Raw genomic sequence first — 25,213 nt, 5'->3', positions numbered from 1 at the left:
CCCAAAGTTACTTGTTAATGTCCAATATAAGTAATATTAAAAAGAGTATAATTCAGGGATGCAGTATTTATCACATGAATATAATTATATTTTTTCTATTTGATATTTTTCCTAATAGAAAAACCAGAGCACCAGGCATCCCCAAAAGAGTGAATATGAGTATGATCATGATCGAGCTATATGAAACCTGAACTAACTCTTTGTATAGTATAAATTTTAGATCTTCATTCTTGGGCTACTTTCTCTAGAACATCCTCCAAGTATAATTGGTCATTTATTTATTTGTTCACTTTATGAAGTTAATATTAGCCAGATACGGAAACTGATAAGCACACACACTAAAAAATACTATGACCTATTCTTATTAATAAGATGTATAGATCCAAAATAAAGTGCATTCAGCAAAAAAAAAATATCATCAATTGAATAATTACCTATGAGGAATAAGTAGGATATAATTCCTAAAAGGCAAAGATGGTTTAATTGGAAATCTGTTACTATAAAACAGAACATCTAAAAAATCAAAGAAATAGGGGCATCTGGGTGGCCCAGTCAGTTAAGCATCTGTCTTCAACTCAGGTCATGATCTCCAGGTCCTGGGATCCAGCCCCAAGTTGGGCTTCCTTCTCAGTGAGGAGTTTGCTCCTCTCTCTCTCTCTCTGCCCTTCCCCTTGCTCATTCTCTCTTGCTCAAATAAATAAATAAAATCTTTTAAAAAGTCTAAGAAATAAAAAATTAGTATCCGAAGATATGTTAAAGGCATTTGATAAAATTCAACACTCATTCTTGACACAAGCTCTTTGAAAACTAAGAATAAATAGCTACGTATTTAACATTGTAAATAATAACTATTTCATACTAGTAATCTTATATTTAATGTTGAAAACTAAAAGAATCCTCTATAAATTGGAGAAGAAAAAGGATATATGTCATAACTTTTATGCTTTAACATTATTTGAAATTTCTGAATACCAAAAAATTAACATGAAATAAAAGAATCAGAGAGAAGATTAATTGCTGTTTTTTTCCTTTCTTTCTTTTTCTTTTTTTTTTTCTGTCCCAAAATCACAACATGGGTCTGATAATAAGACAAGTATAAAACAAATGTGTTCCTTTCCTAATTACTTAAATAGAAAATATGGTTTCAAATATTCCATTTATAATTGCAGCAGAGTGTACAACATATCTGGAAGTAACTCATACATATATGTAATATATACATAAAACTGTAAAATTTTTCTAAGCAATGTCAAAGCATATTTGAGTAAATGGCAACATAACCCACATTTCTGCATATAAAATGTGAAATTAAAAAAATAAAAATTTTCCAGTATTTAATATAACTTACCATAGGCCAAATAATAAAGTATTTGAAACCAATAAGATAATTATGTTTGCTTAGAATAATAAGTGGACAGTAAGTAATGCTGTTGCCAAAAGGTAAAACATTGAATAGGCTATTTGTCTTACTATAAATTAATAAGCACTACAGGCTATAACAAGTAACAGAATAGGGGCAGTCCAAGTGGCTCAGCAGTTTAGCACCAGCTTCAGCCCAGGGTGTGATCCTGGCGACCCAGGATGGAGTCCCAGGTCAGGCTCCCTGCATGGAGCCTGCTTCTCCCTCTGCCTGTGTCTCTACCTCTCTCTGTGTCTGTCTCTCATGAATAAATAAATAAATAAACTATTTTTTAAAAAGTAACAAAATGTTAAATACTGGTATAAGAACTGGCTATCAGACCAATTCAACAGAATGGCTTACTGTGAGATAGAGCTTATTATATAGAATAATGTCTATATAATATATAGACATAATATATAATATATAATATATATATTATATATATAATATATATGATGAAGGAAGAAATAAAAATGAAAGAGGAAATGTGTATTTAGCACTTATTTGGATATTATCATTTATAATTTTAATTAATATAATTTTTAATATTAATTTTTGTATTTGAGTATAGTTGATAAAAGCTTTATAGAGACCTATAAATAAAATTTGACTGTACTGGGTCTTGTGGAAAAAAACTATAGGGGCACCTGGGTGGCTCAGTGGTTGAGTATCTGCCTTTGGCTCAGATCGTGATCCTGAGGTCCACATCTGGCTCTCTTCAGGGAATCTGCTTCTCCCTTTGCCTATGTCTCTGCATCTCTCTGTGTGTGTCTCATGAATAGATAAGTAAAATGTTAAAAATAAAAAGCTATAAAACTGAACTAAGGAAAATAAAAGTGTTAATAAGAATATTGTGTAAATATTAATATTTTTAAGAGTTCTATCAGAGTTAATACAACAAAAGTTTTGAGGAGACTTTTTATGATACTTGGAAAATTAAATTAAATACTTGGGAAGCATGAAAAGTTCATGGAATTAGTGGAAATAATTCAGAGTAATATGGGAAATGTGATGTTCTAGAAGTCACAGAAGTTACAGATACATCAAATAGATAAAAGAGAAAATTGAGAATTGTTATGTATATATAAATGTTTCATGCATCATAAAAGTGGTATTGAAAATTAGTAGAGAATAATTATTTTATTAATACTGTACTATAGCAAAATTATTTTGGAATATATGACAGATAATCTCATTCTCTATAGTTGGTGCAAAATAAATTCAGAGGCTCTAAAAAGTTTATAAATAAATTAAAGTACTAGAACTTTTTACAAAAAATCAGAGAGGAAACAGATTTATTATTCAAAACCTGGTGTTCATAAAATTGATAGTTTATTGAAACATCAAGTTAGAGCCATTCTACATTTAGTATAAAAAGAGTAGTTAAGAGAACAGGCTTTAGGGACTGCCAGAGTTTAAATACCAGCTACATCATTTACTGGTTGTGCAACCTTGGGTAAGTAAATCAATCTCTCTGAGCTTTGGTTTCCTCACATATAAAAGAGGGACAGTAATAATTATTACCTCTTCCCTATTAATATAAATAATAGTTTTAAGGTATTTATTAGGATTACATGGGAGATAATTCATATAAAGAATGTAGTATACTGTTTGGGGAGTCTTCACTCAATCAACATTATCAATTATTTCTATCATCAAACACCAAGTTAATTATAGATATATTAATAGACTAATGTAAAAATAAACCCATAAAAAATCCATATTTAACTTATCCTTAGTTGGGAGAAGGTCTTTATAATCATGAGTGCAATATAAGAATTGACAAAGAAAAAACATAAATTTGACTACATAAGAACTTTATTTTTTTATTTTTTTACATAAGAACTTTAAAATACTATATTTAAGATACAAAAAAATGATAATCCATAAATGAGATAATTATCATGTTTAAACTATAAAGAGCTCTTAAAAATCAATTTAAAAATTACCAGTGTCCTAGACAATTCACAAATATTCAAGAAAGTTCTTAAAATATTCTAAATCAATATTTAAAACAATATAAAAACTGTGAATGAGCACTGAATTAGGAAAAGGATATGGCAATACTCCAGGTGACAAGAATGTGGGAAGATGATCACTCCAGGATAATGCTGGACAGGATTTATATCATGTAACGTTTTGGCAGCACTTAATAAAATTCTCAAAAATGTGTTCATCATTTTAGAATTATTCTAGGAATACATCCTAGGGAAATAATTAGACAATAAAATAAACATTTTTGTATACTTATTTTATCATAGCATTGTTTATGACAGTTGGCATATCCATGAGATAGACTATCATGACGCCAAAAAAGAAATCATGTCTTTAAAGCACATTGAATGGTGGTCCAGTTTCTCATAATAATGGCTAAAACATTATGCAAATTATAATCAGTAATCACACCAGTTTGTACATTTATCACTACATCTGCATCTGTGTGTATACCTATACATAAAAGGGAATACACCAATTTTCTAGCATTTAGATAGATAACAGAATTACAGGCAAATTTTACTTTTCTTTTATGTTGTATATTTTCAGGTTTTCTAGAATAATTAGCACTTTTGCAATTTGAAAAAAGACAAATAGTTGAAATATAGATTGCATTGTTTGTCTCTATTTTTGGAGAGTAATGCTTCACATGTGATTTAAACACTTTCATTTAAAAAAATAAAAATAAAAACTTTCATTTATGAGATTTGTTGTATTTAACCAATTTTCATGAATTGAATTATAAATTTAACCTCTGGAAAATTAATACTAGACTTTGTCTTTAGTTTGCTAAATTTTGGAGGAAGAATGAAACTGTGCTTATGAAATTGTTCTTAGGAACAGCTGGAAACATCATTCGGGATTGTACTCTGTTTAATGTTCAGTGCCCTTTCACAGGGAACGAAGAGAAATATGAGTCTTGGCATATGTTATTTTCTGCATGAAGGCTCACCACAATCCCTGGTGTATTTCAAAAGCAGGAGTGGTAGGCAATAGCATTTTATCGTCTCTGCCATACAGTTTGGCATTTGATTACATTCAGTTTAACACTTTATAATATACTGTCTTTATACTTTCTCCCTCTTATGAATTCTCAAAACATTTTATCTTTTTACTCTATTTTAGCACATTTTATCCCATTTGTCCAGTCTTTATTCATTGAGGAAGTTTTATCCTGTAATATATATCCTACCTCTTCTACCAGAGTATAAACTCCTTGAAGTCAGGAATTGTGCCTTATTCACTTCTATACCTTCTGCACCTAGCCCAGAATGCCTTGCACATGAAGGTAATATTTTGTTACGTGAATGAATAAATAAATGATGAAAAATTATTTAATATAATATCTTCTAATTCCTTCATATTATATGTTTTCTCTCCCAACAAGATTGGAAGTTTCAGGAGGGCAATGCCTAGGACGTCACATATTACATTTTGCATCTAATGGTTTCTAATAAACACAGAGTATTGCTCACGTAATTAAATTATTTAGCCTGTTGTTTTGCAGAACAAATTCAGGTGGAAATATCTGAACATAGTTTATTATAGCACAACTACTGGTTAACCTTAAACTAAGAACAAGGATTTATTAAAAAGCTTTGCTTTTGCTTTTAACCTACTAATTTGTGGTAACAAGTGGTAGTTATGTAAAGCTACTTCTAAAGGCATCATTTTAGCTAGTGAATAATAAGGGTAAAAATCTCTGCCTTGCATTCTGATAATGGTGTTGGGAAAAGAAATAAGTGAAAATGATATTAAGTACTGATAAATGCAATTTTTAAAATTAAAAAGAGAACAACCAAAGCAAAGTGTCACTTTAGCAAAGACTTGAAGGGAGAGAGGGATTGATTATATGAATATCTTGGAGTGAGGATTCCAGGCAGAAGCTAGAGCAAGGCCTGAGACCTGACAAGGTATTGTATTTGGTTGGTTGGTTGATTTATCATCTGTTGTTTATTTATTTATAATTGGCTTATAGTTTACATATAATATTTAATTAGTTTCAGGTGTACAACATAATGATTCAATAATTATATATAGTAATATAATATAATTAATATAATATAATTAATAAATGTTCACCACAATAAGGGTATTACAATATTATTGACTATATTCCCTATGCAGTACTTTTCATTCCTTAGACTTACTTATTTTGTAACTGAAAGTTTGTACCTCTTAATCCCTTTCACCCATTTTACCTATTCCTCTACCTTCTTCTCTTTTGGAACCAATTCTCTATGAGTGTTTCTTTCTTTGTTGTTTGTTCATTCATTTGTTTTTTTTTTTTTTAGATTCCACATATATGTGTAATCATATGGTATTTGTTTTTCCTCTGTCTTATTCCACTTAGCATGATACCTTGTAGGTCCATCCATATTGTTGGGAATGGCAAGATTTTGTTCCTTTACATGGCCGAGTAACTTTCCATTGTGTATATATTCCATATCTCATTTATCCACTCATCTACTGAGGGGCACTTGATTTATTTAAGGCACAAAGACCAAAGCAATGATCTATCAGGAGACCCGAACAGAAAGGGCAGAGTTAGCTCCTGACTTTGCAAAGTTGTGATAAGGTATAAACTGCATGTAAGGTACTTAGCACAATGTCTTACACATACCCAATAATTAGTAAATGCTATTTATTATCATTATGTAAATTATATGATATAGGCTCTTAGACCATTGCTAGAATAGCAAAAGCACAACCAATTGGTGATGTCTTCTCAGGGTGAAAATTAAGAAATTGTTCTATCACTTGTTTGGGTCAAGCAACCTGATTCTAATGCACTATTTCCTTGCATAATGAATTGCCATGTATTCTTATTTCTGGTGGATAGCTACTTATTCCTATTTCTAAATAAGCTTGTTTAAAATGTGGTCCATGGTACTTCAGAGAATAAGCTGAGGGATTTTGAATTTGTCCTATCCAAATGTCTGGAGATATCAGCAGGTTTTTCATGCAAAGTTGCAATACTGAGACGAAGGTCCTGATTCTCAGAACCCAGTGTTCTATACTCCTTTGGAGAGGGTTATGGTTGTTCTCATAGACATTGGGTCTTACAGACATCGTCAGTGTGAGCCAAGTTCCCTTAATGGATGTGCTGGAAAGAGCTCAGTGTTACTGAGTCAAGAATGTAATTTGAGCTGTGCCGACAGGAAACAAATTGATCATTTTGGCCCACATTCCTGATTCTGAAACATCCCTTCTCCATCAGGGAAGACTTTCCAACATGATGCAGTTAAATTCCCAAATGTTCCTGGATGTGGAGTCCCAATTTAGAGTTTCTTTTAAGCCCTTGATATAGTTTCAAATACTGTCTATGCCCCTTAAATGCTCGGTGGAAAATGGGATGAGATTTTAGCATGTGCTGTTGCACACATGATCTGTGGTGATATTTTCTTTTTTTCTTTCCATTGTGGGGGGCTTTAATTTTCTTGCATTTTGGCAAAGAAAGGGAGCACAAAGTATTCCCAGGATCTCTTAGAATAGTGTGTCTGCCAAAGATTGCTGAGATGAATAGTTTATAGACTTTGAAAACTTTGTTTCCTAAGCAACAGCAGAAAATAGAGTAAAAATCAATTTCTGAAATCAAAATTAAGTACCATGGTTAAATGTGTTTCTATACCAAAACTGAACTAAATAAAATGGAAAAGAAAAATAGAATTAATCGGGTTTTCTTAAATTCTTTATTGATTCACTTGCAGTGCAGCTCAGACAGAAACATATGCCTAAAATACACTGTTAATACTTGCACTGTTACTAAATGTAGATGGTGTCAGAAATGGACAGGTGTGAAATTTCATTAGAAAAATTGCTGTAGGTGAGAGAAAAGAGAAGAACAGAAGTTAGGTAGAGACAGAATAAAAAAAGGAAATAGAAGTTGTTTTTTTTTTTTTTCTAAATTGCCCCAGTTTCTATTTCTTTTCTTCATTGTTTTATATTTCTTTCTTTTTTTATGAAATTCTCCCCTTTTAGGAAAACCAAATATATTCAAGTTTCAAATGCTAAGCATCCCTTCTGTTTATTTGTTTTAGCCCCTTTATTGAGATATAATTGACATAGAATAAACTGCACATACTTAGTGTTGGGGATCTGATAGATTTTGACATATATCCACCTGTGTAGATCTATCATGACAATCAAGATAATGCATATATCTACCATGCCCTAAAGTTTCCTTGTATATGTTTGTCAGTCTTCCCTCCTCTTACCCCAAAGGTCACTGGTCAACAACTGATACATTTTCTGTCACTACAAACTTGTTTAGAGTTATATAATGAATAGAGTCATATGATATGTGGTCTGGCCTATTTCATTGGGTCTGATTATTATGAGATTCATTCATGCTTTTGGTCATATCAACAGTTCATTCCTTTTTGTTTCTGAGTAGTATTGCATTGTATAAATATAACATAATTTATTTATTTATTCATCTGTTGATGGACATTTTCCCCCAGCTTTTGGTCATTCCAAATAAAACTGTTATAAAATTTGAATGCAATCTTTGAATAGACATATGCTTTCATTTCTATTGGGTAAATGACCTAGGGGTGGAACTGCTAAGGCATTGTTATAGATTTCACCTTTTAAGAAACTGCCAAGCTTTTCCAAAATGATTGCTCTATTTTACATTTCCAAAGTGATTGTTCCATTCCACATTTACGAGTTTTTATCTTACTGGCTAGACATTTTCCTGAGGCCAATTGGTAGTCTGAAGGTGTCTATTTCCCCTTGGTGGACAACCATCCCCACCATGAGGATAGCTCCCAGATTTGTGTCTCTAGTCATCTTCCTCTGGAGCTTGAGCTCTGTAATTCTCACTGCTAATTAGCTAATCATATATTTTATTAGTACTCTTGGGATACTCCACAGATGGGGCACTAGATTAAAGTACCCTAAAGTAGAAGTATCAGTCACCCAAAATCCTCTTTACCATAGGAGATCCCAGGTTCCAATTGCTTCCTGATAGGATCTAACCCATTCATGAATAAAATCTTTCTTTAACTCTTCTGAGACAGAATAGAATGTTCACAAAGACTTCACCAAATACTTCACAAAGACATCAAAGGATATGAACACAGAGGGGATCCCTGGGTGGCTCAGCGGTTTAGCGCCTGCCTTTGGCCCAGGGCGCGATCCTGAAGACCCGGGATCGAATCCCACGTCGGGCTCCCCGTGCATGGAGCCCGCTTCTCCCTCTGCCTGTGTCTCTGCCTCTCTCTCACTGTGTGCCTATCATGAATAAATAAAATAAAATAAAATAATAAAAAAAAGAATATGAACACAGAATAAGAAGAGGGGTTTCTGATCCCCAATACAGCTTGCAGGCTTACAGGGGCCTAAGGTTCTGTCCCAAGGGAAAATGACTGGTGCCACATAATAGGCACCCTGCCCAGGCTTGTAGTTGGGAGAGGGGAACCAGAGTCAGACTTCAGCTGGATTCAGGTGGTCCACAGTTAGTTGAGTGACCCCCAGCAAGTTACTTAATTTCTCTGAGTCTTCTTATGTACAGGCTGGAGCCATCTCATAGAGTTCTTTGATGATTAAAATAAGTCCTTAAGTGTTTGACTCATATTTTAAAAAATGATAAGCAAAAAAATAAAAAATAAAAAATGATAAGCATTCAAATAAGCATTGGATAAGCATTTTAACCATATAAAATATAGTATCCCTAATACAAGCCTTAAATATCTGTATGTATTGACTGTAATGATTGACTCCAGCATGATTGTAATGATTGACATGTAGTGAATGATTGACTCCAGCAAACTTCGGGCCCCTACCTGGTCTTATAATTCATTGTCCCTATCACCTTTTTTCTGATTCTCACATCTTTTCTAGCCTTACTGCCTTTTCTGCCCAGCTTAAATCCCATGGACATTCATAATAATCATTTCCATTCTATGGACTCTCAACTTGTCCTTCTTTCACTCGTTTACTGCTTTCATAGTATTCACAGTAAGGAAACTATAAAAGAGATAACTGTAAATGTTGAAATGTTCAAGGACTTTGTCTTTGAGTTTTTTAATTATCTCAGCCAGTGACTACGGTTTTAAATACCATTTATATGCCAATGCTAGACTTGTATATTCAGCAAGCCTTACTTGATGTTTCCACATAGATCTCTAAAAAATATCTCAAATTAACACATTCCAAGCCTAACTTATTTTTTCCTGAAAAACTTGTCCTATTCATGATCTTCATTTCATCCAATGGTAAGATCAGCCTTGTATTGCTTGTGTCAGTGGGTTTGGAGTCATCCCTGCCTCTTCTCTTTCTCTCACATCTGTCATTCCCTTTCTTCAAAATATGTCCACCACCTGAACATTGTTTTTATCTCCATGTGCCTTACTTTTGTCCAAGGTGCCATTATTTTTAAACTTGATAATTTCAATAGTTTAGCTGTTATCTTTGACTCCTTACAAATTTTTTGTGACAGTAGCAAGAGTGATCTTATTAATATGTTAGTCATATTACATTTCTCCTCACAAGTTGATTCCCATCTCATTTATAGCAAAAACCAAAGTGTCCATTCCCCCCTCAATCACCTCTCTGTCCCTCTGACTCTATTTTATATCATCTTTCTTCTCCTTGTGGTTGAACCACGCTGACCTTCTTACTGTCATCATCAAACAAGCCAGCATAATCTCTTCTCAAGGCCTTCACACAGAATATTATTTCACTAGATAGCCTTCTGACTTACTTTCATTTCATTAGGATCTTTGATCAAAAATTATTTTTTAGGGATCCCTGGGTGGCTCAGCAGTTTGGCACCTGCCTTTGGCCCAGGGCGCGATCCTGGAGACCCAGGATCAAATCCCATGTCGGGCTCCCGGTGCATGGAGCCTGCTTCTCCCTCTGCCTGTGTCTCTGCCTCTCTCTCTCTCTCTCACTGTGTGCCTATCATTAAATATATATATATTTTTTTTTTGAAGGGGACTTGGGTGGCTCAGCAGTTGAGTGTCTGCCGTTAGCTCAGGAGTGATCCCGGAGTCCCAGGATTAAGTCCCACATTGGGCTCCCTGCATGGAGCCTGCTTCTGTCTCTGCCTATGTCTCTGCCTCTCTCTGTATGTCTCTCATGAATAAATAAATAAAATCTTAAAGAATAAATATTTTTTCAATGAAGTTTACCTTAATCAAATCTTCAAAAAATTTAACCCCTTTGAACACTTTTTATTCTATGTACCTGTTTCAATTTTTCTTTGGCGTGTATCAATATTTAATAGACTATATATGCTGATATTTATATTCCTTTTTATCCCTTCCCTACACTAAAATGTGAGCTCCAGAGGTACGTTTGTCTGTTTAGTTCACTGTTATATCCCCACTGCTAAGAAATATGGCTGGCATATAATAACACTCAAGTCAGTATTAAATAAAGGGATGAATGGAGGAGAGATTGTTTTATAACATTTCTTACCAGATATACATACTCCTGCTTTGTTTTGTTTTGTTTTCTGGAACCATTACAATTTGAACCATCTAAAAGTTAACATAACATTACCCATTTTATTTTTATATGGTTATGGAAATCTCATAATGCAGGTTAAATCCCCTAGAATACAATAAAGTAGAAAACATCCAAACAATTTGCAATGAAACTTCCTATTTTAAAAAAAAAAAATCTCTGCTTTAGAAGAATTACAAAGAAAATTTAGAACTCTCCCTTGGAAGGTACTGACCAAGAGGAAGAATCAGCAGGTCTAACAAATGATAGAATTAAATGTCTAAGAAATTTACCAGTGAGGGATGCCTGGAGCGTCTGCTTTTGGCTCAGGGCGTCATCCCAGAATCCTGGGACTGAGTCCTGCATTGGGTTCTCTGCCTGAGGCCTGCTTCTCCTCCTTCTGCCTATGTCTCTGCCTCTCTCTCTCTCTCTCTCTCTCTCTCTCTCTCTCTGTGTGTGTGTGTGTGTGTGTGTCTCTCATGAAAAAATAAATAAAATCCTTTAAAAAAAAAAAAAGAAATTTACCAGTGAAAATTTCAGACAAAGACTGTAAAATAAGAATGCTTAAAATTCTAATGAGGCAAAGAGGAAAGAGAAAGTCAAATGAAGGAAGAGGATACTGTAAAGCAAATTCTTCCTTTGTCTTAGAGATGTCTCCAACTCTCCAGGGCTCAAATCTTCATCTGCTTTTGACTCCATGTTTCTAACCTATAAAGCATCTGTTACATTTTACTGATTCTCTCTCCTCAGTTATTCCTTCTTTTATTCATGCATTTAGTAAATGCTTTTAGATAATTTATTATGCACCAGGCACTTTGTTCATCAAAGCACTTGGTTTCAGCAATAATGAAAAGACAGGCATGGTCCCTGCTTTTATGGAATGTCCCATAAGGAAAGCAAGAGAAATACATAAGCTAAATAGATAATTGTCATCATGATAAATATTTTGGAAAATAATGCATTGTGCTAAGGAAGTGAGTCGGGACCCCAATCTAATGTAGAATATCAAGATAGAATGTATCTTGTATTTCTCCTTGCCTTTCCCCACCACTATTCGCCTGATTAATACCCTATGCATATCTACACCTTCATCATTCTCCCTGGTCTCCACCCTGAACATGTTTGTCATGATTAAACATTTATTGGCTTTTGTTTAATCAGTTTGGCTATTGCCTTTTTTCCCTTACTTTCTGCTGTTTCTCAAATATATTTCATGCTTTCTAGCCTTTTTACTTTTGCTTATGCAGTTTCTCCTGGCAAATCGATGTCTTTTTTTCCTTTGGTTTGTTTTCTAGGGCCCAACTCAAATTTTCTTTCTAATAGAAAGCCTGTCTTCCCCACTCCAGTTCATGGGTTACTGAAAGATACCTGAACTTATTGCCCTTGCTCCCTCTCCATTTGTTCGGTTTTTGTTTCATTCTAAGGCAATTCATGATATTTCTTGTGCTGTTATAGTGTGTTTTAAAGGTAAGAACACTGAAGACCAGAGAAGTTTTGAAAATCAAGAATTGCGGGGCAAAGTGGGATTCAAAGCCTGATTCTTTTTAGGAAAATGGCCTTGAAGAAGTTACTTAATTCAAGAAATGTAGTTCTGAATTTGTAAAAGGAAAGTAATATTATTTGACTTAGAGGTATCTTGAAGTGATTCAATTAGATGTATTTCCTAAGGTGTGGCATGTTTCAGATGATACATGGCAGACATTCTTTAAAAATGTATACTTTTAGTATATGACTACGGTAAAAACGTATGAGGTTAGATAAGTACTGAGATAAGGAATGTTAAGTACCTTGGGGGGCAAAGTAGTTCATGTATTTTAAAGACAAAATATTTAATTTTGTATAAAAATGCTTAAGGTAAAGTAGCTGACATGGAGGAAGTAGCCAGCATGTCAGTCTTCTTCCCTTTTCTCTCTATTCATCTGTGAAAGATAAAACATAGTGATAGTATTTTTTTTTTTTTTTACCTGCATATAGTCTTTAAGCTGGAGAGAGGCTGCAACTAATTTCAGGATTATTTTCAGCAACACTATCTGCAATTGACATTTGTACTGAGGATTTCAGCGGTTGCTGTTTCTGTTTAATGTAGGTGGCCAAATGGAAAAGGAATAGTCTGTATGTTTTCATTAATAGGTCTTATTTTAAGGCAATGAAAGGGGAGTTTATTTATTTATTTAGGAATGTGGTTCTATTTATTAAATTTTGTAAAAGATCACATGTGTCTATCTAAGGAAAGGAGAAAATTAAAAAGTGAAAAAAATTGATAACTTGAAGGCCATGAGTCAAGAAGTCTCATTGATTTACCTTTTGAAATGTTTTTCAAAGCACTTTGAGCCCTTCTTACAGTGACTTTGATTTATCTCTTATATTATGAAGATGAATGCGAGGTAAAAATACAAATAGAAGGTAATAAATGCTTAATATATGTCTCTACAGTGCCTTCCTGTTTTCTCTTGGGGGTATGATGCAGCTTAATCCAAGTGATATGGTCACTCATTTGTTCATTCATTCAACAAATAACTATTAAGTTATTCTAATACATTGAATGCCTGCTATATGCAAAGGACTATGCAGATCTTGAGGATGCAAAAAGAAATAAGGCATGGGAATTTTTTTTTAACTGCTCTTAGTCGCTTAGGGGAAAACATTCAAATTTAAAGTAGTCACAAGTGTAATAAGAGCTGAACCTGGGATATGTACTAATTGTAATAGGGAATATTAGTTCTAGTACAAGAGTACAAACTGGCTGTGTCTGGAGGGATCAGGAAAAGTTTCATAGAGAATTATTGAGCCAAATCCCAGAACACATATAAGGATTTGTCACATGTAGGATGGTGGGCAGCAGGAAGTAAGGTGGAGAGGAAGGACTGCAAGTTAGGGGAAACCACATATACAGAGATGCAAGTACATGGTGTGTGTCAGGGAACGAGAAAATACTTTTGTAAGGACCCAAAAGATGATATGGCAAGACTACAACTTCATCAAAAATGGCCATTGAACTTGAAAGGTCACTGACTTACAAATCAATTTTTGGGGCATTGTGTCATGCAATAATAGATTATTTGATCTTATGGGGAATTTAGATGATTATATAGTATAATACCCAGCGGTAATATAATTGGTAACAATAAAATTAAAACTAAGAGTATTGACTCTCAAATTAGCACTTCACTTCCATGGATGAAAATAATTCTCTTGTTGGGATAGGTACAACGGTGGACTGCATAATGAATTATAATCGATAGGAAAGTTACCATTTGAAAGGGCTTAGGTTAGACAAGTGGTGTTTAAATGCACTTATTTGTGGCATGCTTTGGCAAGGCATGCAAGTTTGGAGGTTGAACTGAATTCTCTATTACAAAATCATTCACCTACTCATTCTTTAACATTGTATAGGTGTTTTGAGAAAACTCTTCCATCTTGTGGTCTTGTATATCACTTGTTTTTGTTCTCACAGGTATAGTTTCCTTATTATATTTTATATATTTAGTGTTACTTGTCTAAGGTCACAAATTTGGTAGTGGTGGTTTATCTCACTGTTAACTCTAGTTAATTAATTATTATATGACAGTGACTTTTGAATAGCATTTTAAGTAAATGACTTTCTGGAATCTCTTGCATGAAACATTTTGCAGTACATCTTATACATATGATTGTTAAACATGCTTATTAAACCCAAAATCTCATGTGCAGCCCAATTAAATTCTTCATTTGTTTTGGGGTTAATCTAGAGGCATGCCAGTTTGACTTGTTTGAGTTTGAATATAATGACAGCCAGAGCAGTAATTTCTTGAGCTGACTGTGGCATCCCCAGGGTATGTTGGACTCAGTATGAGCCATTGGGGTAAGAGGGTGGCCATTTTGATGCCCATGAAGGTCGAGACATTTGACCTTATGATCACTGAAGGAAGAGAAATGAAACTGAGACTCCTGCATAAAACTGAAACTAAAGATTGTAATTTAATGATAGAGCTTCTAAAAAACTTTATTCATTAGCTCAGGAAAGCAATAAGGAACTGTGTTTTTATTTGGGTGGAGAAAAAACGGAAAAAAGTAAGCTTAACCCTTTTGTGTGGAGAGAATAACACTAAGCTGAATAGTAAGCATGAAAGCACTCATGACCAATGAAACTTCTGAGCAACTAGCAGAAGGATATGCAAATTATTCTGTAGCAAGAGTCACATAACTCAAGGTTTCCTGGGACTCCCATAGGAAGTACAGTCTTATCAAAGAAGATTTTAGAATAAAAATGCAGTTACCTACAAAAACTATCCACTATGAGCAGAATCAGCAGAGTTAGACTTCCATGAAAATTGAGTAAAAACGGTAACAGATAAAGACTACAAACTAAATGTTTTAACTTAAAAATATGACAAAGAAAGGTATAAAAATCATAAACCAACAGAATACCCTTATAAAAGACTGAGTGGATTTAAAAAAGAAAAATATAGAATCACTGGAAATTAAATATATATATATATATATATATATAACATAGATATAAAATTCATTAATCAAAAGCACTCTGTAGATAAGTAAAACAATAGATTAAAACCTCAGAAAAAAATATTAATTAGAGCTAAGGCCATACCCCTGAAAATAGCACAAAGAAAAGAAGGAGAAAAATAGTGAGAGATATATGAAACAATAGGATGAGTCAAATGAAATGGTCCAGGAAAAATATTACAGGATTTTTGAAGGAGAGATTGGAGAGATTGAGGGAGAATACTTGAAAAAAACCGAGAATTAAAAAAATAATAAAGAACCATAATGAGTTCCAAGCAGAATTTTATTTTATTTTATTTTTAAGATTTTATTTATTCATGAGAGACACAGAGAGAGGCAGAGACATAGGCAGAGGGAGAAGCAGGCTCCCTGCGAGGAGCCTGATGTGGGACTTGATCCGGGACTCCAGGATCTCGCCCTGAGCCAAAGGCAGACGCTTAACCACTGAGCCACCCAGGTGTCTCCCAAGCAGAATTTTAGAGAAAAAAATTGTATTGAAACTGTAGTTTGAATAGAAAACAAAACTTTGAATAAACTATTAAAAAAAGAGATATTGTTCTTACAACTGAACAATTTGATTGACAGCGGAAAGCTCTCTTAAAAATGGACGCCAGAAGACAGTATGAAGTAGTATCTTCAAAATGCTGAGGGAAAATCACTGTCAGTCCAGACATCTCCATTTTCCCATGCTATCGTTCAAACTCTAAGATGAATGTGGGCCATTCAGGAAAAATATAAAAAGATTGAGCGTGTTTAACCATTGCATATTTTGCAGAAATAACTATTACAATATGCACATCAGTAAGAAAGAAGTTTAAGAGGGTTCAGATGCTAAAAATAATGACGAGAAAATAAACTGATAGCATGTGAGAGATATTTTGAGATATTTTGAGTAATCTTTAATAGTAAAAAAAGTAACGATGCTGATAATGACTACTTTGGTTGGGAATGGTACTTCTACAAGAGAAAGATGAGATATTGAAAACTAATAACAGAATATTTGGTGTAGTATTAAAATGATCAATATTGTAACTTTATAAAAATTAATTTGAAGTTAGATCAAGTGAAAATGATGAATAGCTCCTCAAATATCAATATTTATTATAAAGCATATTAATCAAGATAATGTGGAATTAGTCCAGGTAAATAAGAATAGAACAACCCAAAAAGAACCCAGAAACAATTATATGTACATTAATATGATCTAGACATATTACTTAGGAGCATTATAAGTCAGTAAGGGAAAGTAATAACATTCTTATACACCAGCAAAAAATAAATTAATTAAATAAAGATATACAACTGGCCATATATATGGGGAAAATTAATTCCTATCTCATGCCATAAGTTAAAAAAAAATTAAGACTTACTTGTAAAAAGAAAAAAAATTGTTTAGAAGAAAATACAAAATAATGTATTTACTTAATGTACATGGAAAAGGAAAAAAATTTCTTGGGATACAAAAATGTACACACGTAAAATAAGTTTTTTTTCATGAAAGAAAATATTGATAAATTTCAATACAAATTTTTATGAGGATTAATATGTATATGATAAAATATAAATGAAGTTTAAAACGAGTCACAGATTGAGAGGAAATATTTTCAGTGCCTATAACAAACAAGGAATCAGTGTGCAGAATACATAAAATAATTTTACAAATCAGTGAGATAAATATAATTTAATTTAAAAATGGGCAAACACTATAGAATAGAAGAAATTCAAATTGCCAATAAACATATAAGATGCTAAATCTCACCAGTAATCAAGACGATGCACATCCCAACCATCAGAAGCTAACATAATACATTATGTTTGGGAAAACTTAGTAAGTCTGATTATACCATGCCATCTAGAATATAGGACCTGTGTAAACTACTAATAATGCAAATTGGTGGAAATTTTTAATGAAAGTTTAAGATAGACACTCTATGATCTGTCAATTATATTTTGAAGTATGTACTCTTGATAAAGTTGTATGTATTTAGGGGGAGAGGTACAAAAATGGTTAGTGAACATTATTTTGAGCTGAATCTGAGGTGGAGTGAAGTGGAGACATTTTGATTATATTATGGTTTGTTTCGTTAAAATGAATCTGAATCCAATATGGCAAAATATTATCATTTATTAAATCTGGGTGGTAGGCACGTGGGTGAGTGTCATATTACTTTCTTACATTTCTAGATGCTTCAATATATCATGATTAAATGTTTAAAAAAAAAAAAAAAACAGCCATGCAGGATATTGATGATTTTAAAAACAGAAAAAAATCCAGGTAGTTAGCCCATTATAATTAGAGTCAATGGGTTTATTATTTGTAATGATTCCAATATTTTTTCCATCCTTATCTGTGGCTGGTTGTCTCTTTGGGGCAGAAATATAGCTATCTGCAACTGGATCAATTTACACACATTCATTTTGATACACATACAAAGTTAGAGTGATCATTTTTCTTATTCACACAAATAAAACATGCAGAGAGATTTAGCTATTCCTTTGCTTTTTTATATACATTGGTGATAATTATTTTGCTTATACCATATAGAAACCAAAAAACAGTTATTTTTTCCTGAGTTCCCACATTATTTTTCACATATCTGTTAAAAAGCCATCCTCCACTGAAATTTCTTTATACATCTGTGCTCCCAACTGTATAGAACTCCTTGAAAGGAGGGATTATATCTCGTTCATTTGGAGGCCCCTAGTAAGTAATCAATACATTTTTGTGAAAACATATTGCTTTCCTCTTGAATTATACAAGTAACAACACTGATACATTCTCATTGTAGAGGACTCAAATATTACACAACCATACAAAGTGAAATGTAAATGTTCTATTTTTCCTTTTCCCCTATCCTCTACAGAGATAACTGATATCAACATCTTGGTATTCCTGTGAATTAAATGTAAATATTATGTTTATATTCCTTTAGTCATAAATTCTATGTAGTGTATTTCTGACACCCACTTTTTAAAATAACAGACTAATATCAGATGTTAACCAAAGGGCTATAAATATGAATATCAAGTATGCAAGCAACTCAAATATTTGAATGCCTATTGGTTTTATACACTAACTTGTTTAGTGTATAAATGTATTGTCAAACATGTATTGTCTTTGGTGTATGTTAAACACCTAACCTAGATAGCTTGTCAAGCTACCAGACACTAGTTTCTAGGGCTTAATGTTTACTCTGTTTTTATAATCATCTGTGACATATTTAGGTGATTTTTAAAAAGAAATCATTCATGTGCTAGGCAGAAAATGTAGTTGTGTAATACTTAATGGCTTGATTTAAACATTGCATTTACCTTGAGAATTCTGAGAAGGCTCACACAGTGTGTGTGTTGAGGCATGAACCCAAAGCTGCTTAAAAGGATTAATGTTGCATCTCATACTCAGCTGCACCGGTAGGCTTCTGTCATATGAGAGGTATTAAAAATGAAATTATAAAGGAAAAGGTCTGTCCAGGTACTGATGATATACAGATGGAAAGAATCTGAAAAACTTGTTTCCCTTACACAGCAGAGCTACAAAAGTTAATTATCTCAATCAGCAGAGCAATGGTTAGAGACTCTTAGGGAGTTACTGTGGGCAGCTGCCACCCTCTGTGTAGCAGGCATCTCTGCCCCTAGAGAACTCTGGGAAGATGGTTGTACAGCTATGGCAATGACTTCATTCCATTGACAAAACACCCAGCTTTCTTTTTTTTTTTTTTTTTTTAACACCCAGCTTTCAAAAAACTTTTACAACTGAAAATTTGTGGATATGCTTCTATATTGCCTCTTCTAGTCTTTCCAGTTTGAGGCTTTTCCTATTTTGCCATAGACACATTCAACGAATATAATTTGAATACCTACATTGTGCTAAGTGGTCACATAACACAGGCCTAGGTCCTGACCAAAATGACCTACTCCACGCTGCCCTCTCTACCGTCAGTTGCCTATTTAATGTACAGACTGTAGTTATTCTTGTTATTTTTCAAGCTAAATCTTAGCTGGTAGACCCAATTTATTTTCTTAAGAGCTCCATCCTGTAAAAGTTAATAAAGCCTCTGCGTCAGGTTTGCGAGGAAGGTCACTGAAGGTTCAATGTAAAAGCAAAACCAAGCAACAAAATGATCAAACATCAAAGATCTTTCCAAGCCCCAGTTTTAGTGACTTAGGGAAGCTTATCTTATGAAGAAAGTGCAAACGTTATTTTCTGATCTGGCATTCCCATCAGAGTAAATTACTATTCTTTGATTCCCTCTATGATATCAGCGGTTTGAAAGCTCAACATTTTTTTCTCACCTCTTTATTGACTAATTCCATCTTAAAATATTAAAAACAGAAATTTCTACTCATTAATTTAGGAAGGATTGCCCCCCTCCCCTTTAGATCTAGTTTATTCTGTTCACTGAATAGTCTTTCAACGAAAATGTGGTTTGGACAAACTTGTATGAAGGAATAATGAATACCTTTAGCATCATGGCAATATTAGGGTAAGCTGTGGTCCTGCCGAGTAGCTCTTTGAAAACTAAGCAGGAGTTATCATTTATTTATTTGCTGGATTTCTGTGGCATTTTGCCTCCAAAGAGTACAGGGCGTGATGTGGAGAATTTTGCACAGGGGCTGTTGAAGAGTGACAAAGGAAATTCAAGAAAAGTCCTGCTCATAGGAAGTGGGAACACAGAGCAAAAGAAACAGCAAATGGCAAAACCAAACCGTAGGTGGCAGTTGCACAGGTTGAAGAAGGTAGAAGGATCTGGGTTGCCCCAAGGGTGCTGCTGTTAGCTTTTCAGAACACAGAGTCATTTTACCAGAGTCTGTATCCCTGGTGAGCACTACACATTTCTGTTCAGCACTCACATGAAGACTCATAATCAGAATTATAGACTCATAGGGCAGGGAGGGGCCTTAAAAATCATCTGCCCAACTGTCTTACTTTACAGAGGAGGCAAATCAAGTTGGGAGAGAACAAGGAGGTTAGAAGCAAAGCCCTAGTTAAAAACCAGGTCATTTATCCATTCAACAAACATACATTGATCTCATTGTGCTAAAACTAAATTCTGTTTTAGGCAGCAGTGTTACCTTAGTGAGTAAGGTAAACGTAAGTCTTGACAGCCACTGCCCTATCCCACACTGCCTTGTTCTGCCTCCAGTAGCCTACCAGGATATCTAACCCGGAAATCCTGCCTTATCCATGATTTTGCTTCCAAGGTTTCAGTGACCTGCAGCCAACTACCGTCTGGAAGCAAATAATCCTCCTCCTGACTTAGCGTGAGAAGGTCAGCTGTAGCCTAATGCTATGTCACAACGCCTGCGTCACTGACCTCACTTCGCCTCATCACGAAGGCATTATATCATCTCACGTGACTACAAGAAGGCTGATGACAATACCATCAGTTATTTTTGAGAGATGACACTCGCATAACTTTTATTATAATTATTGTTATAACTGTTCTATGCTATTCATTATTGCCAATCTCTTCTTGTGACTAATTTATAAATTAAACATCATCATAGGTATGTACGTGTGGGAAAAAAAATATAAACGTAGTATGTGTAGGGTTTGGCTCTATCCATGGTTTCAAGCATCCCCTGGGGATCTTGGAATGCATCCTCCACATATAAGAGGAAGGACTATTGTATAGCTTATAAAAGAGCTTCTGGCTGACTGAGGACCCAATCCTCTTTGAGAGTAAACCTCAAGTGACTTATATTGAGAGAAGGGGGTTCTTTTCCAGTGTCTGTAAGTGTTGACATTCTTTGGGCCATTGGTGCTCCTACGGCAGTCCTGTCTGATCAGCTAGCAAGTATTTACTGGACTGACTCTCATCTGTATATCACTGAAAGGAAAGTTTTCCTTGCCAAGATGAACAGTCTATTTTTTGTCCTTTAGTAAGATGGATAAAAGCTTAACTGCTATCTCCCATTGGAGGAAGCACTTGTCCCTTAAAATTGACTCTATCTTTAAAATGCCTCACGTAATAATCTAAGCCCTAATAAGATACTTGGAGCTGAAAGCACCTGGTGGTAGAATCAAATGTGAAAATTCTTCAGAGGAGCATGGTTTAAGAGTTTCTGTAAATCTGTCTTCCCAAAAGTGGTATTAGAGTCCTTCATTTGTCAGTGGATATTACTGCAAGAAAACTCTAGGCTTAAAAAAAAAGAAGAAGAAGAAGATTGCTCTATTTCAGTTGAAAGGTAGATTTAAGTCCCTCTCCATCCCCGGGTCCCATGTTGAAAATCTGTGCTTGTAAGAGAGGCCTCTGTTGCTTTATGTGTCTGCAACGATGTGTCTGAAAACGAAGGACCTTTACCCAAGCATTTGGGAGGACACTTTTTCTCCTGCTCATTTGCCCTTTGTCCCAGTCCAGTCTCCATAGACCTAAAGTATTGCTCTTGCAAGCTGTCCATAAGACTGGCTGATGATGAGAGATAAGACTTTTCCTTGGACCAAAAGAAGTTGGGGAGGGGGCAGGGGGCAGGCACTTCTCTCTGCAGCCACCTAACAGCTGGGGATTCCTAGAGCTTCCAGCGGGGTTCAGGCTCCAGGGACACCTGTTTGTGGCCCCGGGGCCAGCTCCGTGGTAGCCTCGCGTCCCCCCCCCCCCCCCCCCCCCCGTGCCTGGCAGCTCCTGTATTGGCTGATCTACCTGTGAGCTGTATGTGGATCTGTCTTCCGCGGCCAGTGCCGCCAGCACGTACTGTCAAGACAGAGGGAAGCCAAGCGAGGAGTGCAAATGCCGGAGCCTCGAGCGGGAGGTGAGCCGCCTCCCGGAGGAGTTGGCTGCGGCTTCCCTTCCTCCTGACACACATGGACTTTGGTGACGGTGCCCGAGGAACCGCAGACAGACACTTAGGGACTGGATGTGTGCGAGCCGGCTCCTGAAGGCAGCACCGCCTCGCCCGGACCTCCTGCTGGCAGGATGTGAATGTACCTGCAGGCCGGCCGAGCGGGACTGCCTGCCCCACCCCCTCCTGCCTCCCACCCTCTGCCTCGGCTAACCAGCATGAGAGGAACTGAGAAAGCAACAGCCTGCAAGTGACAGCTCCAGCCGGATCCGTTCGTCTCTGAGCCGAGGTGGGAAGTTGATTGTGCAGCAGCTTCATTGTGCATCCCTTCCACTGGCATCGCTATGTTTGCCTCTATCTGGTATGCCAAGAAGCTGGGTCGCAGGTTCGTGCACAACGCCAGGAAGGCTAAATCAGAGAAGGTATGGAAGGAGTGGGGATGAGGATTACCTTTCCGACTTGCCAACTGCCTGCCCTGGACTGCCAGTCTGGGTACAGACGCAGTCTTTATTAGCTTGGGATGAGAACCTGCTTCTCCCTGGGAACGCGGTCCATGCCACTCACGGAAGGGGTAACTCCTGGAGCTCTGCTACTTGGGAAGGGAGCACCGGGGGTTAAGGGGGATCATCCGCTAATCAGAGTATTAGGTGAAATCATCAATTGATAGAGTGTCTCGACAGAGACTTAATATTGCTTTAAATGGCATAGAGTGAAAGCAGTTGAGCAGCTGAAATATTTGCTTCTTCCAGGAGCTCTCTAGTAAACTTGTTGCTACACAGAATTATTTTTATTACTACAGTGTTTGGTTCTGAAGAGGGCATAATAAATCCTGGAGCCTTCCTCCAGTACTTGTGTCCTAGTGTGTGTGTCCTAAGAACACGTATTTGGGACTCTCAGCAACGTTGACCAGACTCCACAGGGGTGCTTGGTATCTTTTCAGATCAACCAAGCCATCATTTCAAAAGTGTTTACAATGAGTAAGAATTATATTTGTAATTGGGTAGCCATGGCCATTTAGAGAGTGGCTTTGTATTTCTTTTATTCAGCATGACTAGTTGTTTCCTCCTGGAGAACCTCCGTGTAGAATTCCCTCATTAATTATCTTTCTCTAAGAAAATAAAATGGCCTGTAAGTCTTGAGATGCATTACAAGCTTTCCTCTCTAATTTGTCCTCTGCTTTCAGAGGCACTGACCAAATTGTCATTTTTAGGAAATTTTGTGTTCAATTTGATAGGGGTTGGGGAAACTTCCCTAGAATATAAAATTTTATGAAATTGAGATTTTTTTTTTTTTTACCATATTTCTTGGAGGATCATTGGTCCAGTCTCCTTTCTGCCTTAAATCTCCTCGTGAGATTGACCCATAGGTGGTTTCCCTGGCCTGTGGCATAGTCATTCCTCCCAACTGCAAAGGTTCCTTCACTTTGACTTGTTATTTGTTCCTTTAGAGTGGAAATGCTGATAACATGGACAAGAATCCAGGGATAAACCTGAGATATGATTGTTTGTAGTGTGAAAAGAGAAAATATTATTGGAGTTCTGACTTTAGGGATGTAGATCTTTAGACTGCCCAGATCTAAAGGATTGTTATGAATGATGACAGACTTGTTATTTAATGGTACTTGTGGTGGGGGAGGAGGGCAAGGATGAGTAGAATTGATCCCTTTCCTATTCTGTATATCCCAGGTGACAAGATTGCAAATGTTAATTGTCATGTACCAGCAGCATATACATTGAACAGTTGGATTTGGGGGGTTTTGTTTTTTGTTTTGGCTTTTTTTTTTCCTCAAGTGATTTTTAAGGAAACAGACTTGTAAGTAGGTCTCTTATTGGAGCAAATGTTTTGAAAAAGTGCCTTCTTCTTATGAAAATTATAGGTTGTATGGATGAGAGGACTGTCAGGACCACAAATGGCTCTGAGAGCCACAGGGAGATAATGCCTTATGCCAAATTAGTATGCAAAGAAAAGTTGAATCTCCCAGTGGCACTTAATTCAGGCTTGGGCCTAAATGTGGAGAACAGCAGTCTGAAAACGCTTTGTATAGAACCTAAAAGGATGGTAATCCAACAAAGTAAGATGGGGTCCTGCTTCTTGAGACTGGGGAGAAACTATTAAAGTGCCTGTAATACCTACCTACCTCCCTTTCAGTCTGTGGAGGCTGATGCTTAGGATAGGTAAGAAGAAACCAAAGGTGGGGTTGTTGGCTTTAAATTATTTATTTCTCTTACTCAGGGAGTAAGGAAATCAACATTGGAGAACTGAAGTTTTGCTCTCTGAGTAATAAAGACTAAAGGAAAATTATTAACTTGAATGACCTTGTGCTAGCCGGGGGAGCTAGGAGGAGTTCATTTTGAATGCCAGGTGATAATAACTAATAGGAAAATAGCATCTTTTTTTTTTTCATGGGTTTGTAATTCAACAGAGTTCCGGGAATAAATTAAAAGGTGTATACTGCCTTGAACAACAAAGGCCCTCAGTTGATCCTTGGTGAATGGAAATAGTTTATTTATTCATTATGCCTAATTGTATTATATGCCTTATTTAAACCAACTATTCTGGCTTAATATTTTGTCTAATGAGTTCAGTAATAAAGTTTAACTGAGAAGACAGTTAACAAATGATAGTGCAAGCTGAATAAATTCATATAAAGTATTGCTGTAGCATCAGAGATCACATAATTGCAAACACGAAGGGGGATATAAAGTGCTGCTGACTATATGTTGTCATACTTTATTATAAAATGGAGGAAGATGAATAAAATGAGATCATTATTGGGTTTTATTTACAAAGTGACTGATATATTTAAATGTGAAGCAACTATTGCTAGATTCATAGCATGTTTAGTATTTGGGGGTATAAATCTATATCATAGATAGTGATTGTGGGTTTATCTTACTACCCTCTGTAAATTTTGGCTTCTTTTTGCAATAGGTAGCATAGTTTATTTCCTCCTACTCTAATAAAACAACCTGCACCCATCATAGCCCATCAGTCCTATTTTAGCATTCAGGTTTGGTCTGGGAAGTGTATTCCTCAAGGCTGGGGTTAATTGAAAAGCTAATTGGGAATGTGCAAGCC

At 35.5% G+C, this 25,213-nt stretch overlaps 1 protein-coding gene across 10 annotated transcripts in view; it reads left to right on the top strand.

Annotated features, from left to right (window-relative positions):
* DLG2 (discs large MAGUK scaffold protein 2) overlaps positions 1 to 25,213 on the top strand; it is a 1,981,735-nt gene that overhangs the window by 1,063,979 nt on the left and 892,543 nt on the right. For 2 of the 10 annotated variants that reach the window (XM_041730235.1, XM_041730231.1), the window contains exon 1: positions 22,094 to 22,557. The exons of the other annotated variants lie outside the window; for them this stretch is intronic. In XM_041730235.1, coding sequence (XP_041586169.1) covers positions 22,480 to 22,557 — 78 coding nt within the window. In that variant the 5' untranslated portion in view covers positions 22,094 to 22,479. Of the gene's footprint in view, positions 1 to 22,093; positions 22,558 to 25,213 lie in introns of those variants that run through there. 10 annotated transcript variants of the gene reach the window in all.

The sequence above is a fragment of the Vulpes lagopus genome, chromosome 15 (assembly GCF_018345385.1).
Source record: "Vulpes lagopus strain Blue_001 chromosome 15, ASM1834538v1, whole genome shotgun sequence".
Taxonomy (NCBI): domain Eukaryota; kingdom Metazoa; phylum Chordata; class Mammalia; order Carnivora; family Canidae; genus Vulpes; species Vulpes lagopus.
Note: the sequence above shows the minus strand (reverse complement) of the source record. Positions and strands in the feature narration are given on the sequence as shown.